Source organism: Mastomys coucha, unplaced genomic scaffold (genome assembly GCF_008632895.1).
Source record: "Mastomys coucha isolate ucsf_1 unplaced genomic scaffold, UCSF_Mcou_1 pScaffold5, whole genome shotgun sequence".
NCBI lineage: Eukaryota > Metazoa > Chordata > Mammalia > Rodentia > Muridae > Mastomys > Mastomys coucha.
This window is the reverse complement of record NW_022196911.1, coordinates 117727544-117743599: the sequence shown is the minus strand read 5'-3', so window position 1 is coordinate 117743599 and position 16056 is coordinate 117727544. Positions and strand designations below refer to the sequence as shown.

The window sequence follows — 16056 nt, the reverse complement described above, 5'->3', positions numbered from 1 at the left end:
TTAATATCAATTACAATTATAGGTCATTTCCTTGGCAGGGCTGATAATAATGGCAATCCTCTTTGAACAGGTCCCATGATCTCCATTTGTCTATTAATAGCTCTTAAATCAAGCAGCAATCACCATTTTCCTGATTTTTTCTTTATTACAAAAATAAGGGTATTCCACAGTGAAACCAAGGGTTTGATATGCCCCAGTTCAAGCTGTTCTTGTACAAGGTGAGCTGCAGCCATTAATTTTTCAGAGGACAAAGGCCACTGAGGAACCCACACTTGTTCCTCTGTCTTCCAAGTGATGGGTATACCTTCCTCAGTGGCTCCTAGGAAAAACCCAGCCCCTGCCTCCCTTCACACAGCTGAGCAACAATGGGGGATTTTCGGCCTTGCAAATACTTCCCTAGACCAAAGGATGGATGATATCCCATGGCCTGCATAATACCACGAGAAGTCTCAGTATAATTTCCTTCATTAGTATAAATCCCATTTCTAATAATAGATCTCGTCCCCATAATGATACCGGAAGTTCAAGTACAAACGGCTGAATTTTCCCTGAATGTCCCTCTGCATCTTCCCAGGGCAATTCTCTTGCACTCATGGTGGGGGTTTTTGCATAACCTAATCCTTGGAGAGTTTGAGAGGACTCTTGAAGAGGCCATCCCTTGGGCCAATCTTTCTTTGCTATAATACTTCTATCTGCACCAGTATCAAGAAGTCCTAAATTTTTCTTTCCATCCACTCTTATCTCCAAAAGAGGACATTGATCCAGGTGTAGGCTTACAAAGGCTCCATCTGATCCCGTAGAACCAAACCCTCCTTTTCCTTATTCTTTATTTTGTGATGGAAACATTTCATGACAACTGGGAAGAATTAGAACCTGAGCTAGTCTATCTCCAGGGGAGATGGAAACAGTCCGTCGGGGGGAGGAAATCATAATCTTAACAACCCCAGTATAATCAGAATCTATGACACCAGGATGAATAACTAACCCCTTTAATGCTGATGATGAATGGCCAATTAATAACCCCACTGTTCCCTTGAAGAGTAGACTTTGGAAATCTGTTTCTATTAACTGAACACCCATCTGAGGGGTTAGTACAAGTCTGGTGGCAGAGCAGAGGTCCAATCCTGTGCTCCCCTTAGTGGCTCTCTGCACTGGTTGGGATGCTGCAGGGTTGGCCAATTTCCCTCTGGCTTGTTCTCCATCGCCCCATATATCTGCGGGCCCTGCGGGCGAGGGCCCCGCTGCCCGTTTTTTGACCTGGCTTCACCATAGCCTGTAGTAAGTGGCTGTCTATTAATATCTTTCATTGATCTGCATTCATTGGCCCAATGATTTCCCTTTTTGCATCTTGGACACAATCCAGGTTGTTTTGGATGGTCCTACATAGCCCGTTTCTTCTGTTCTTCCTCTATTGGGACATTGCCTTTTAAGGTGTCCCAGTTGTCCACACCAAAAGCATATACCTGGGTTCTGCTTGTTACCTTGCGTTATCTGCATAACCGCAGTGGCAAGGCCTGCATTAGTTAATGGACCGCCCAGTTCCCTACATATTTTCATCCAAGCTTCAAGTAAGTCCCTTATGTTTGTAGGGAGTTATGGCAGCCTTACATTCCTTGCTACATTGCTTATAAACTAATTGCTTAATCAGCGGCATGGCCATATCCGGGTCTCCGAAAATCCTTCCAGCTGCTTCTATCATTCTAGCTACAAAGTCTGAAAAGGGCTCCATGGGTCCCTGAATAATTTTAGTCAAATTTCCTGCAACTTCTCCCTTGTTAGGCAATGATTTCCATGCTCTTGTAGCAAGCATATTAACTTGCTCATACACCTGCTGCAGATATCCAATTTGCTGCTGCGCAAACCTGCCCTGTCCCAAAAGCATATCCAAATCCCAGGCAGGATTACCAGCTGCTTGATTAATAGCAGCCTGTTCATTGGTATATTCTATTAAAAAGGCTTTCCAGTCTAAATATTGACCTGATGAGAGGCAAGCTCTCACGGTGCTCATCCAATCAGAAGGAGTCATGCAATATCTGTGAAGATCCTCTAGCTGGGAAACAGTAAATGCTGCAGTTATACCATAAGTGCTGACTGACTCAGCCAAGTTCTTTATGACTTTAAAATCCAATGGTTCATGAAACCTTTGCCCTTGGGCATCTTGAAACACAGGGAAGCAAAGCTGACCTCTAGCTTCCTGCCAAACTTCTGGACAAAAGGAAGTGCCGTAAGTGGCAGTGTTATAGGGGGGCGGTAAGGATACAGGCAGCTCTGGGGCTGTGGGCTCCACCCTAATGGTGGACTTCTCTATTTTCTGTACTAGCTTCTCAAGTTCCTCTTCAGAGTCTGAACCACCTTCATCAGTCTGATCTTTCTCAGACTTTTCTGACCTCTCTTCCTTCAGCTGTTCTAACGCTTCCTGTCCCTTCTCTACTGCTTTAGAACACACTTTATTCTCCAAGCAGCTCCTAATCAGTTTCCAGATTGGTCGCACTCCACTTTTTATGATTCTTTCCTCCCAGGCGAATTCCAGATCTCTCCCTAATTCATCCCAGCTGGACAGCATCAGGTGACCCGACACCGTGAACCAAGGGGCAGCAATATCTACCTCTGACAGAAATCTTTCTAGAGTTTCTCTCTTCAATTCTATCTTTTTTGCTTTTAATAGTTCCTTAAGAGCAACAAACACAGGGCAAGATTACGAGTTCCCCATACAATCACTTTTGATTCGCCCTTACTGGGACTTTATCGCTCCAACCCGGAGACCTTATTGCTCCAACTCGGAGACTTTATTGCCTCTTTACTGAGGTCCTTATTGATCCAACCTAGAGACCTTATTGCCTCTTTACCGAGGTCCTTCCCTTTTTGTCCCACCTTACCTGGGAACTTACCAGTCGACTGCCCTGACTGCAAGGAGTTCTGAGCTGTAGAAGATGTTCCCGTATGTCTCTTCCCTGTTTGGGCCACCAATTGTCACCACCTTACTGACCAGCGGAAATAAGGAGGCAACCACGAGCTCTTCTCCAAGCAGTTTATTCAGGAACCTTGTACTTTTTCTTTCTCCTTCTCTTTCTTCTCTCTTCTCTCTCTAGTCCCCAGCCCTCACGGGTTAAATACTTTCCCTGGTCCCAATCAGCATCGGCTACATGGCAAAACATAATAGGCTGTGGGAAATCATGCCAGCTTGCATCACAAACTGGAGGCACTCAGCTTTTCCAACTAAGGGCTTGTTTATCACAATGCTCTCTACTCTGGCTGGAGACCAGGTGTTCAATATATAGGGTGGCAGCTGCGGCTCCCCACACCAGCTCTTTAAATTTTTGTTTACTTAGAGTTGGGTATTATGGCGCATGCCTTTAATCCCAGCACTCTGAATACAGAAGCAGGTAGATCTCTGTGAGTTCAAGGCCAGCCTTGTCTATAGAGTGAGTTTGAGGCCAGCCTGTCTCAAAAACTTTTTTTTTTTAATTTTTAAAATTTAGAGACAAAGTCTTTGATAGGTAGAAAAGGCTGATCTCAGCCTCCCGAACTCCTAGGGTTACAGGCTGAACCCTTTCAATTGTGTGTATGTGCGCTCATGTATCCCATGTATTCCTCATTTTTTACTCTTAAAATTCTTTTTTAAAGGGCTGGTAAGATGGCTCAGTGGATAAGAGACCCAACTGCTCTTCTGAAAGTCGTCAGTTCAAAGCACAGCAACCACATGGTGGCTCACAACCACCTGTAATGAAATCTGATGCCCTCTTCTGTTGCATCTGAAGACAGCTACACTGTATTTATTTATAATAATAAATAAATCTTTGGGTCAGAGAGAGCAGGGACTGAGCGAGCAGGGCTGACTGGAGCGAGTGGGGTTGACCAGAGCGAGCAGAGTTCCTAAAGTCAATTCCCAGCAACCAGATGAAGGCTCATAATTATCTGTACAGCTACAGTGTGTACTCATATACATAAAATAAATAAATAAATCTTTAAAAAAATATTCTTTTTAAAAAAGAATTATTTATTATATGTATATGAGCACACTGTAGCTGTCTTCAGACATACCAGAAGAGGGTGTCAGATCCCATTACAGATGGTTGTGAGCCACCACGAGGTTGCTGGGAATTGAACTCAGGACCTCTTGAAGAGCAGACAGTGCTCTTAACCATTGAGCCATCTCTCCTGCTCCTTCCCTCAATTTTTAATAGCAAAATAAAAAAAATCACGAAGTACAATAGTCAGACACCAGAATCTACTTCTGGAACACTTTATCACTGTAGAGACCTGTACTCCATGCCCTGCCACCATAGTATACCTGACATTCCCCATGAGCTACCAGACTAAGGTGCTGTCCCAGCCCCTGATGGTCACCCTGACAAGGGTATGCAACTGTCTCCTGCCCATGGTAGGAGAAATAGTCAGCCAGGGAAAAGATGTCCCAAGGATGGTGCTTAGGACAAGGAAACGGTTTATCCAGGAACAGTGACTCCAAGACATCATTGCTGTCAACGTGAGCCATATCCTATGAGAACTGCAGCCTGTGGGGTCTCCTTCCTGTACTTGAGCTTCAGTGCTAGTTGGGCAGTGTCTCCCAGTCATCCCACCCTACCCGGCCTCTCATATTTCTCAGCTACCTGCCCTCCTTCCCACCCTAAGTACACAAGAGGGTTTCCATGAAGGGACATCCACAAGCAAAGGCTTGGAAACCTCACCAAACACTCAGGTACCTCATTCTGGGGATCTCTGGGTCCAGGACCCCCACCACACCCCAACTTCCACTCCAACACTGAGGCAGGACACACTTCAGAGTACAGGGTTTATTGTTCCATGTGCATGTGGAAGCAAGAAGCTACCATGGGATGGATGGGGAGAGGGAAGAGATACCTGCAGGCCCCTTACCAACCAATGGGGGAGGGTCCTCAGGGCTGGAAGGGCTTACAGCAAAGGTCAGGGTTACAGCCTGGTACTAGCTGCTCTGGGTAGTTAGGCTTTAGATGACTCAGCTCACCAAGGTCTTCAGAGGAGGGTCTGGGTCGCAGCTTCTGAAGCCCCTCAGAGATTGGTTTGAAGTAGGAAAGTATTGGCATCATAGCAAAGGTGCTGACAGAGCTGAAGAGAACAACAGAGAAGAAAGAACAGGGAACTTTCCAGAAGAGAACTGAAGAAGACAGATAAGCAAGTTAGGTTTGAGTAGAGGATTCTGGGAATGGGCTTCTGAGTGGCCTGCCTTTGGCTCCTTTCCTACTTGCAGGAACGCACAGAGCACTCTCCGACAAAGGCCCCATTAGGGGGAACTGAAGACATCATGAAGGTCTCTGTGGCCTGATGGCTGCTGGAGGACAGCGAGCGGCCCGAGTCCTGCTGGAGGTGGACACGACTGGACAGGAAGCTGCCAGAACTCCCTGGGCCACGGCAACTACTACCCAGTGACCGCTGGCGGCCACGCAGGTACTCACGGTAGTTCTTGGTGAGCAGAGTGTAGAGGAAGGGATTGATGCAACTGTTGCCGTAAGTGAGGCAGGCAGTCAGGTAGTTGACAATGCGTGCGGTCTCAGGTGTCAGTGGCATGGCCTCGTGGTACTGGGCCAGCAGCTGCCACAGCCAGAAGGGTAGGAAGCAGGCCCAGAAGAGAAGGACGATACCAAGGATGAGGTAGAGCACCCTGGGGTTGGGCAGCCTCCGTGTCTGCTTGAAAGAAGCTTGCTGAGATAGCCAGTAGGCTCTGGCCAGACGGACATAGAGTAGCCCAATAACCAGGCCAGGCCCCACAATGCTGGTCCCAAAGAGTAGCGTCAGGTAGGTACGGTGGGCACGAGGGCCCCAGGCCGGCAGGCAGAGGCTCTTAGAGCCCCTACGGACCAGCCGGATGGCAAGCATCATGGGTAGGGTCAGCAGCAGCGCCAGCAACCAGGTGCCCAGCGCCAACAGCTTACGGTAACCCTTGGAGCGCTGGACCGTGTCCAGGGGCCTCAGTACCGCTGCGTAGCGTTCACTGCTCATTATGGTCAGGGTGAAAATGCTGGCGTGCATTGTCAGGAAGTCCAGGCTAAAGAGAACTCGGCAGCCCACATCCCCAAAGTGCCAGTCCTTAGTGACGTAGGTGGCTATGATGAAGGGAATGCTCAGCAGGTACAGCAGATCAGCCAGTGCCAGGTTGACCACATAGACATACATGGAGGCCGAGGCACGCAGAAATCGGCACATGACCACCAGCGTGTACACATTCCCCACCATGCCCACCACACCCATGGCTGAGAGCACTGCCCCGATGACACCCGTGACTACAAGGTCTTGCAGGGAGCTGGGATCTGTTGGGCCGGTCCAGGAACTGTTGAGGGACATGTTGGAGGCACCAGGAAGCTTAGACACAGTGCTTCCAGTCATGGCCAGCATGGGAAAGCTTGTTGTGGACTCTAGGCTCAGGGCCATCTCTGTCCTCACACTGGGCTTCTGGCAGGAGTACCACTGCTCAGTGAGGAGAGCCCGTGGGAAGCTTGTCCTGTGGGAGAAGATTAGTGTCAGAGGTTCAAGGCAGCAACCTACTTCCATGCCCTAACAGCCTCTATGATGGACACAGTGATTGCCCCTCTGCTGAGAAACAAAGGCTCACCAAGTCCTATTCCTCAAAAGAATCCCTTTTGTGTCATCTCCCCAGCAACAAAGGAGAACCCTAGAGCCATTAGGACCCACCGTCCCCTGGACGCTTCCCAGCAAATCTCTAAATCACACCCAAATGCTTTTTCTGAAAACTTGGCCACAGCAAGGCATAGGTCAGAGTAGGCAAAGATAAGGGTCCTAAGTTCTGGCTCCACAACCTCAGATAGAGTCCCACTTCCCATTTTATGTTATGCATATGCTTTTTAAAAAATGATTTCTTCCCATCACAAAAGTAACAGCTAGACTGAACTTGAAAGTTCAGATAGAAGAACAGGTAAAAGGCCTTTGGATTTCCATTTATCATATGAAGGAAATGGGCCTGGACTCCTGCTTCACATTACATACTCAGTGATGGAGGGCAGTCAATCAAAAGCATTTAGAAGAAGAAAACATTATGTGCCATGGCAGGAAAATGTTTCTTTATTGTGAAGAATTGTTTAAATTACATTGTTGTGTGGTGTGCTTGTGTGAGTGATTGTGTACGCGTGTTCATGCCGCGACGATCATGTGGAGGTCAGAGGGTAACCTCTGGACATTGGTTCTTTCCTTCTTTCCCATGCAGGTCTCCAGGCTCTAACTCATGCCATCTGTCCTGGAGGCAGGCGCTCTCACCCACTGAGCCATCTTACAAATCCTTCCTCCCCCAGATGATTAAAAACACAAAAGACAAAAAACCCAAAGTCTCACTAAGTAGCCCTAGATGGCCTGGTACTCTCTATGTAGACCAAAATATTCTGCTTAAGTGTGCACCATGCCTCTCTCTCTCTCTCTCTATCTCTCTCTATCTATCTATCTATCTCTCTCTGATTTATTTATTTAATATGTATGAGTGTCTTGCACCATGTTCATGCCTGGTACCCTCAGAGGCCAGAAGAGAATGTCAGATATCTCGGAATTGGAGTTACAGATGGTTGAAAGTTACCATGTGGTTGCTGGAAACCACACCCAGGTCTTCTGCAATAGCAGCAGGTACTCTTAACCACTGAGCGATCTCTCTAGCCCAGGTAAAGATTACTTAAAAAATGCACGCCTTTAACCCCAGCACTTGGGAGGCAGAGGCAGGCAGATTTCTGAGTTCGAGGCCAGCCTGGTCTACAGAGTGAGTTCCAGGACAGCCAAGGCTACACAGAGAAACCCTGTCTCAAAAAAACAAAAAAAAAAACAAAACAAAACAAAAAAAACCAAAAACAACAACAACAACAACAAAAACCTCAGTAGAGTTGGAGAGATTACTTGCTGCTCTTGCAAAGGAACTGGCTTTGATTCCCGGCACCCACATAGCAGCTACTTAGCTATCTGTAATTCCAGCTCCAGGGAATCTGATCGTCTCCTCTGAATTCCTTGGGCACCAAGCACACATATGGAATACATACACACATTCATATTAAAAACACTAATACACATAAACAAAAATAAGGTGGCTTTTATAGGGTTTCTTTGTGTAATAGCCCTGGCTGTCCTGGATTTTCTTTGTAGACCAGGCTGGCCTCAAACTCACAGAGATCTGCCTGCCTCTGCCTACCAAATGCTGGGATTAAAAGCATGGGCCACCATACCCAGCTAGTTTATAAAACAAAAACAAAACAACAAAATCCCAAACTTCAGAAACAAGAACTTCATTAAATAAAAGTGAATCGAGAAATTATGAGAAAAGATGCCTCAGGTCAATGGACTAGGGGACAATATACGTGCAAAATCTGTAAATCAATGAAGAAAAGTGTGGTTAGGAGGGAAAGGCAAACTGAACAGGTATGTCTAGAAGAAAATACCCCAGAAGCCAGAAGCTAATGAAATGATGTTACACAGCTTTTTCCATCAGAGAAATGTAAATCAAAACCATAAAGAAACTGTAACATGACACATAACACACACACACACCACACAAACACACACACACACACACACACACACATACACCACACACACACACACACACACCACCACACCCATACCACACCACACCCACCCACCACATATACACACACACACGCACACACACACACCACATACACACACATGCACACACACACCACACATACACCACACACACATACACACACACACAAACACACACATTCACACACACACCACACACACACACGCACACATACACTCCACACACACACACCACACACACGCACACACATACACTCCACACACACATAAACATGCATGCCCACACACGCACACATACACTCCACACACACACATGCACACCCACACCCACACACATGCACACACACACACCACACACACATGCACACACATACACTCCACACACACACACACACACACACCCACCACTGCTTTGGCCTCCTGTAACGGTGACCTTGTCAGTTCCTGAAATCGTCTCAGAGGGAGCCACACTTGAGCACACACTGCTTCTGTCCTTCAAGCCTGCCTCACGCAGCCTGCAGCACACACGCACACACACATATACACTCCACACACACCACACCCACACACACACACACACGCACACATACACTCCACACACACACACACACACACACACACACACACACACACCACATATACACGCAGCCTGCAGCAGGAAGTCTCCTCCTTGCTTTTCCCTACCACTGTATCCCTGATATTGCTGCTGCTATTTATGGTCATTTTGGTCGTTTCAAACTCATTGAACGCAAAGCTGCCATTCTTCGGGGTGTGAGTGGGATCACTGGTGGCACGATACACGCCTGTTTCACTTCATTGCAATGCCAAACTTTTCCAAAGCTGCTGTAGCATTTCACATACTCAACGGCAGTAACTGGTAATTCTAGTCCCTTCCCATCCTCTCTCCTGTAACTCAACAGTAGGTGCGTTGACATTTCTGGTTATAGGCGTGTATGTGTGTATGTGTGTATGTAAGTGGTTTGTGCTTTGTGTGGTGTGTGTGCTCATGTGTGTGTGCTGTGTATGTTCATGTGTGTGTGTGGTGTGTGTTCGTGTGTGTGTGTTTATGCGTGTGCATGTACAGTGTGTTCTCTCACTGGAAATCTCTTGGAGCAGGTTATGCACATTCTCTGCCCCGTGCAGAGATCACACAGGTGAACATGTAAAACAAAACAATAACAACTCCCCCACTCCCAATCCCCAAAACTCTAAGCTTCTGCCAGGTGGTGGTGGCACACATCTTTAATGCCAGCAATCAGGAGGCAAAGGCAAGCAGATCTCTGGGTTTGAGGCCTGCGTAGTCTACACTCTGGAGTTCAACTTCCAAGACAGTCAGGGCTGTTATACAGAGAAACCCTGTCTCAACCAACTAAGCAACCAACCAGCTAACCAACCAACCAACCAAACAAACAAACAAAAAACCCCTCTAAGCTTCGTATACTTACGACTCCTGCTGACTTGATTAGGTTAGCCTCACAAGAAAAAGAAAGCCCTGAAGGGTAGACTTTCTGAGAGGGAGTAAAGAAGACCTCTTTGCACAGGCCTCTCCAGCATCCAGGCCTAGGAATGAATGATGCCTCTAGAAGTCATCTCCTCCTAGTCAAAGCTGAAGGATCCGGGCAGGTCTAGGGTGAGGAGACTTCCTCAGGTCCCCACACTTGCAGCTCCTAGCTTCATCTGCTCCGAAGCCCTTGCCCCGCTGCTGTCTCACTTCACAGGTCAGCTCCAGAGACACTGAGGTCCTCCTGCCCCACAAGGAAGGCGAAAGGATGCAGAAGCCACTGTCTTCACTAGTTCAGAGAAGGTGAAAGTTTTCAGTGCCAGGCATTGCTGGGACGAGGGCCAAACCGCGCTCGCTCACAGGCAGCGTGCCGCTCACTCCCGGGCACTCCCGGAGCCCTTGTGGCGGCACCCTCTGAGATCAAGAGGTGTGAGCTGGGTTCGGGGTCCCCGGGACGCCCCGCATGCCTTGCGTCCCGGGTTGTGTAGCCCGTGAACGTGCACTCACCTCTGTCACGAAGTCATCGGCCGCCTCCCAGCCCGGGGCTTAGGGGACGTGCCTGCCGCGTCCTGTCACTCAGATGCTCGAGTCTCAGTGGCCATCACGGTGCACAGGTTGGCTAATGTCGCGCCCAGAAAGCTGTGTTGCGGGAACGACGCCGAGCGCTCCCCCAGCCGGGGTAGTGTAGAGCGAGGTTCTGAGCCTACTTGGGCTCTGGGCACACGGTGTGGTCGCGGATCGCCGGCCTCCCTAGAGTCCCACGCCGCGCCCGCTCCTGCGCTGCCGCCGCCACCACCTGTCCCACTGCCAGCTGGGAATGCGCCGGTCTGGGTATTAATAACCGGCCACGCGGGCCCTGGCGAGGTCTCCTCAGCAGAGATAGGCGCCAGATCCCGGCAGAGGTAGTGGCCACAGAGGGATTTGCCCGGCTTGGCAGTGAGAAGAACCTCTGTGTATGCTGGGGGCTCATCACCTTTATGCCTCGTGTAACCACCAATTTCGATTGAGGCTCAATATTTTCAGCCAGGGGAGATACAAGGCCTCCTGGTAGGCATCTTTCTGGGTATAAAGCTACTGGGCCCCACTTTCACCCCTGTCTGTGGAGAGGGACCCCTGACGGCTGGGAAGGTTCTAAATAACAGGGGCTGGTGAGCAGTCACATCTGTGCTCTCCTTACACTAGAAGAATGAGAGCTTCATTCGGTTCTGCCAATGCTCTGGCCTGATGAGAGCCCAGACTACAGAGAGAGAGGCTTCTAGAAGCCAGCAGCCTACCTAGTGGAAGCTGTCCGTGTCATTGAGCCCAAAGTGCGGCAGGGCAGACATATGGATGACCAAGATAGTTATAGCTGCTCCCTGGTTCTCTGTGCTTCTAGCAGCAGCTCTGAGCCCCTTTCTTTTGATGTCAGTTTCTAGTCCAGCTAGGCAGTCACTCCACCACTGAGCTGAATCCCAGCTCAGCCCCTCATCTCTTGATCCTGCAGGGCCATTTCCTAAAAGGCAGATGCCTATCTAATGTGGATGTTGGACACTGGAGCTGCTGGGTCGTCCCAAGGGGTGAGACACAGGAAGGGGTCAAAGGGGAACTTCAGAGCAAGAAATGAGAGGTCATCTGAGAACCCTTCTCTTGGCTACATAGATAGCCTCAGACTTGGCCCAGTAAAGGAGAACTGTGTGTCCATGGGAGCCCAGATGTTCATGTAGAACTGGGCTGTCCAAAGGCAAATGCTTCCCACCTCTATCACACTCTGTGAAGAAGCACATGATCTGTCTATAGGTCGCTTCATGGACCATTAAATCATACACAGCCTGCACTTCCACTAAATGTGACTTTTAAAGCTTTGTTCTGCCCTAGTAGCTTCTTTATATTTGAGAATGATAATTTCATTCTGAAAGAACTAATTTCCAATTGCATTTACCACACTCTTCAAAAAAATGAGGCTCTGTGGGGAGGAGCCAGTTTGGGGAAGTCTCTCTGCTCAGGTGCACATCCAGCCCACATACAGGTGGCTTTTTGTTTGTTTGTTTAACTTATTAAAGAGGAACAATGTTATGTAAGTGTACCACCAGATGCTCAAAGACCATGGACCCCTCTCTTCATTATTCTGGTCCACAAGAGCAGTGATTTGTTATAAAAAGTATTGGGAGAGGTAAAGGAGACTGAGAGTGGAGCAGCCTAGGCTTCAATGCACTCCTCACATTTTAGGCAGCCCCCCAGGGAGCCATATCAGTGCAGATATGGCTCTTGAAGCCGCCAATGTCAATGGCTGGGATACTTTCTAGGGTGCTGTGGATATAGCATACAGCCCGCAGCTGGGATTCATTCTACACTCATTTCTGTTAGAGCACATCACAGCCTGAAGCCACTCCATGGTTCCAGAAGGTGCTGCTTTTTTGTACAGAGAATATTCCGCTACTTCCTGTCTCAAGCAGTGTAGTTTCCTGCTTCAGGGCCTGGTGCCCCACCCCCACCCAGACACAGCTGGAGATATCATAGCCACAATGAAATCAATTAAAACCTGTAACGGTCTGCAGCTGGGAATAGGGCTGAGTGATTAATGGGCAGTCTCAGACATTTCAGTAATCACAAGTGATGGACGCTCTGAAGCTGGCAGGTGGGCCAAATGCAGACACTTTCCTGACTGAAAATGCCCAAGCCATTGAAAGCTGAAGCAAGGGAAACAAAAAGAAATATCTAACACCCTAGGTTCCCTGATAATCAGCCCCAGGGCCTCCTGCTGTGGAGAGAGGTGATAAGAGTCCCAACGTTTCAGTCTTCTGATCCCACAAGGCTGAGTGACCTTTGGGAAAAGATCTCAGTTCAGGATCTACAAACACCTGACACCCTAGGTGACAGGACTGCACCTAGAGCCATAGCGGTGGGCTTTCTGGGTACTGCAAAGGCTGCAAAGGTGGGGTGCACTTCTTGCCAGAAGTATACCAAAGCTACATGTCTTTAAAATGCCCTAGGGAAGAACCCTCCCTGATCCTGTCATGGTCTAATTTCAAAACCTCTCTTCCTTCAGCACAGCCTTTCCCTCCTTCCTGCTGAGCGTTGACAAGTAGGTCAGGAACATTAGCTCATCCATGTCTAACAGCAGTGGTAGTGCCTTCACCCTGAAACCAACAGAAGAGCCTCTGTGACAGCCAGAGTCTAAGGCGGGACCCTGTCTCTCTAGGTTCCCTCTCAGGAGCTTTCTTCACTCTCCTTACTATTATCAACGTCAATCATCAGTATCACCACCGTGTATCACCATCTTTGTCTTCATAACCACCATCACAACCATTATCAACATCATCTCTATCACCGCTATCATCATCAGTATGATCATAACTAACTATCACCATTGCTTTTCATTCATGCAGTGAGCAAAAGACACCTTCTCCATCTGGATTATGACAGCATTTCTCATAGTTATTTCAGATTGATGTTTAGTGGAACACCTCTATCTCCCAAAGGTTTTTGTTTGTTTGTATTTTGTTTTTGGTCTTGGACCACATGTGGCTTTTCCATATGTAGTTAGTAATGTGTTTAAATTTTGTCACAAATGACACCATAATATACTTCCCATTTTGTACCTTTTCTTTCCACTGAGCTGACAGGAGTTCACGTGTCAGTCTGCCCAGCTCTACACCCTTCCCTGGGCTCCTCTGCCCCATTCCCAGGGACACACGCCCATTACAGTTAGGCTCTGGATTAGACACACAGACGATTGAAGAAGCCAGGATTGTGGCTGCTGCATCTTTCTGTACCTCCGTCTCCTCATCTGTGAAATGCAACTACAAGTGTGGCTAACCTTTCAGGGTATTGTGGGAGTTCAGTGAGTCTTCGTCATGAAGCGCTGGCACAAGGCTGGGACTGTAGGTGATATTTGGTAACGATACTGGCTAGGGAAAGGTGACATCACAGTTTTACCTTTCTAGGAGGTTGTGGGAGAGGAGCCACCAGACTCATATAGCCATCCAGAATGTCTAGAGGTTCGTCTGTGCAGCCTCTGGCTTTGGCTGAGTGTAGGAAAGCATTGAGTGGGCTGCTTAGGGGAATCTTAGAGGAGGGACTAGATGGGCTGTTCCGGGGTGGGGAGGGTGATACCTTCGCTCTGGGCCAGGATGCGACAAGAGGAGATTATGAAACTCTCTATCCAGTAGCCCCCATGGCACACTGAATATGACAAGGAGACCCCAAGCTCAAGCTGTTAGTGCCACTCAATCTGTCCCTTTCTCATAGCAACAGGGCAGATAGTGTCTTTGTGTGAAGCTGGAATTTTTCCTGATATCAGAAACATGGCAGAGTTAGTGGTCCCAGGGTGCTGATGTGTGATAGGCTCAAACTTAGTTGCAGAAAGACACGCACCTATCCCTCCTGCCTTCTACAGGAAGTTATACCCAAAAATCCTTCTTTGATATTTCCCACCAACAGGGCTTGCCCTGTTTTTCAGAGCACATCAGCCTAAGGGAGTAGACCCTTAGGGACATGTCCACTTGGTTCCAGGCCCTTAAATATGATGCCTTTAGTCCCAAGTTTCAGGACGGTTTGGTCCAAAATATGGGAGCAACCTGGCACTCTATTCCTAAACATGGGGCCAGAGCTTATGCTGTGTGTGTGTGTGTGTGTGTGTGTGTGTGTGTCTGTTATGTCCTCCCCAGGGTCCCTTATGATACAAACCCTTGGTGTTTTATGTCACCACCCAGCTGAATTTCCTGCAAGTTCCTGGGACTAAAGCCTTCTAAAATTGGACTTAAAAACCAATGCAAAGAAATTGCTGAAAGGGACTGATTTGGCGGTCTTGGGTTTCTACTGCTATGATAATCACCATGACCAGGTTACAGTAATAGTCCAGTAGGAAAGAAAGTCAGGGTAGGAACTCAAGGCAGGCAGAAGTGAAGCAGAGGCCATGGAGAAACACTGCTCACATGACTTGCTTGGTCTGCTTTCTTATACAACTCAGGACTGTTTGCCCAGCGCTGTTACCCATCCCAGTTCTTGGGCCCTCCCACATCAATCAATTAATCAAGAAAATATGCTATAGACATATTGCTATGGGCAATCTGAGGGAGGTGTTTTCTCAATTGAGGTCCCTCTTTCCAAACAACTTCTAGCTTGTATCAAGTTGACAAAAATATCAACAACAGAATAACCAGGACACTATTCCTCTCCTTCATCTCCTTTAGTCCCCTCATGACCACTCATGCTCCTGGGGGGATGGTTTGGGTATAGAACCCCAATTCCTCTTCTGGGGTTACTTCATTTTGAAGAGTCAGGATCTGGAATACCAACTGTCCAGGGTCTGGCCATTAAAGTTTAGTCACCATTCAAGGAATGGGAGCAGCCCCATCACAAGAGGCTCCTTCCCCACCCCCAAGAAGGGTCTCTAACTGGTATACATAGATCCCTATGAGGCAGGGTGTCCAGACCTGGGACACTCTAAGAGCAGTAGGGGTAAGATATGGACCAGACATGGCTGTGTTCAGTGGTGTAGGCTTTTGTCTTGATGTTGCCCAATGGCGTGGAACAGAGAGCTGAGGAATCTGGATGTCTCGAGGACAAAGAACATCTAGCCAACAGACAGGAACTGGCCAGCACCAGTGGGAGGTGCCACCACCCAAAGCCTCCTCCTGGGATTTGGTTTCCTCCTGACACATGGCAGACTCTCAGTAGATGTTTCTGGAATGGGAGCCACAATGTAAGCTTCCTGACAGTAATGGAGATTAGGACTACAGAGATACTTGTGACTCTCTCTCTATTTGACTATCTTACTGTACAAACAATGGAACCCAGAGAAGTGGTATTTCCCCAGGAATCTCTGGGAAGGAAAGGCAAGTCTGCTACCAGCCAGAGGGGAGGGAAAATGTGTCCCACAAAGAGATTCCACACAGTTCCGAGTCTCAACAGATCACCTTACAGGAGGGTCTGAGCTGAGAGAGTGACAATGGGTTGGACTAGTTAGCTATGCATACATCCTGCCTTCTATTTAAACCTAACCCTTGTGTTAGAACCCCATCAATGAACTTGAGGATCACTTGGTC

General features: G+C 48.1%; 1 protein-coding gene across 1 annotated transcript; it reads right to left on the bottom strand.

The window, feature by feature from the left end:
- Nucleotides 1-4778: 4778 nt before the first annotated feature.
- On the bottom strand, nucleotides 4779-10590 carry Uts2r (urotensin 2 receptor). The gene is made up of 3 exons (XM_031352365.1): nucleotides 10538-10590; nucleotides 9975-10319; nucleotides 4779-6475 (listed from the first exon to the last, which is right to left on the bottom strand). Exon 3 carries the CDS (start codon nucleotides 6403-6405, stop codon nucleotides 5218-5220), a length of 1188 nt encoding a protein of 395 aa, XP_031208225.1. The 5' UTR covers nucleotides 6406-6475; nucleotides 9975-10319; nucleotides 10538-10590; the 3' UTR covers nucleotides 4779-5217.
- Between the last annotated feature and the right edge of the window lie 5466 nt (nucleotides 10591-16056).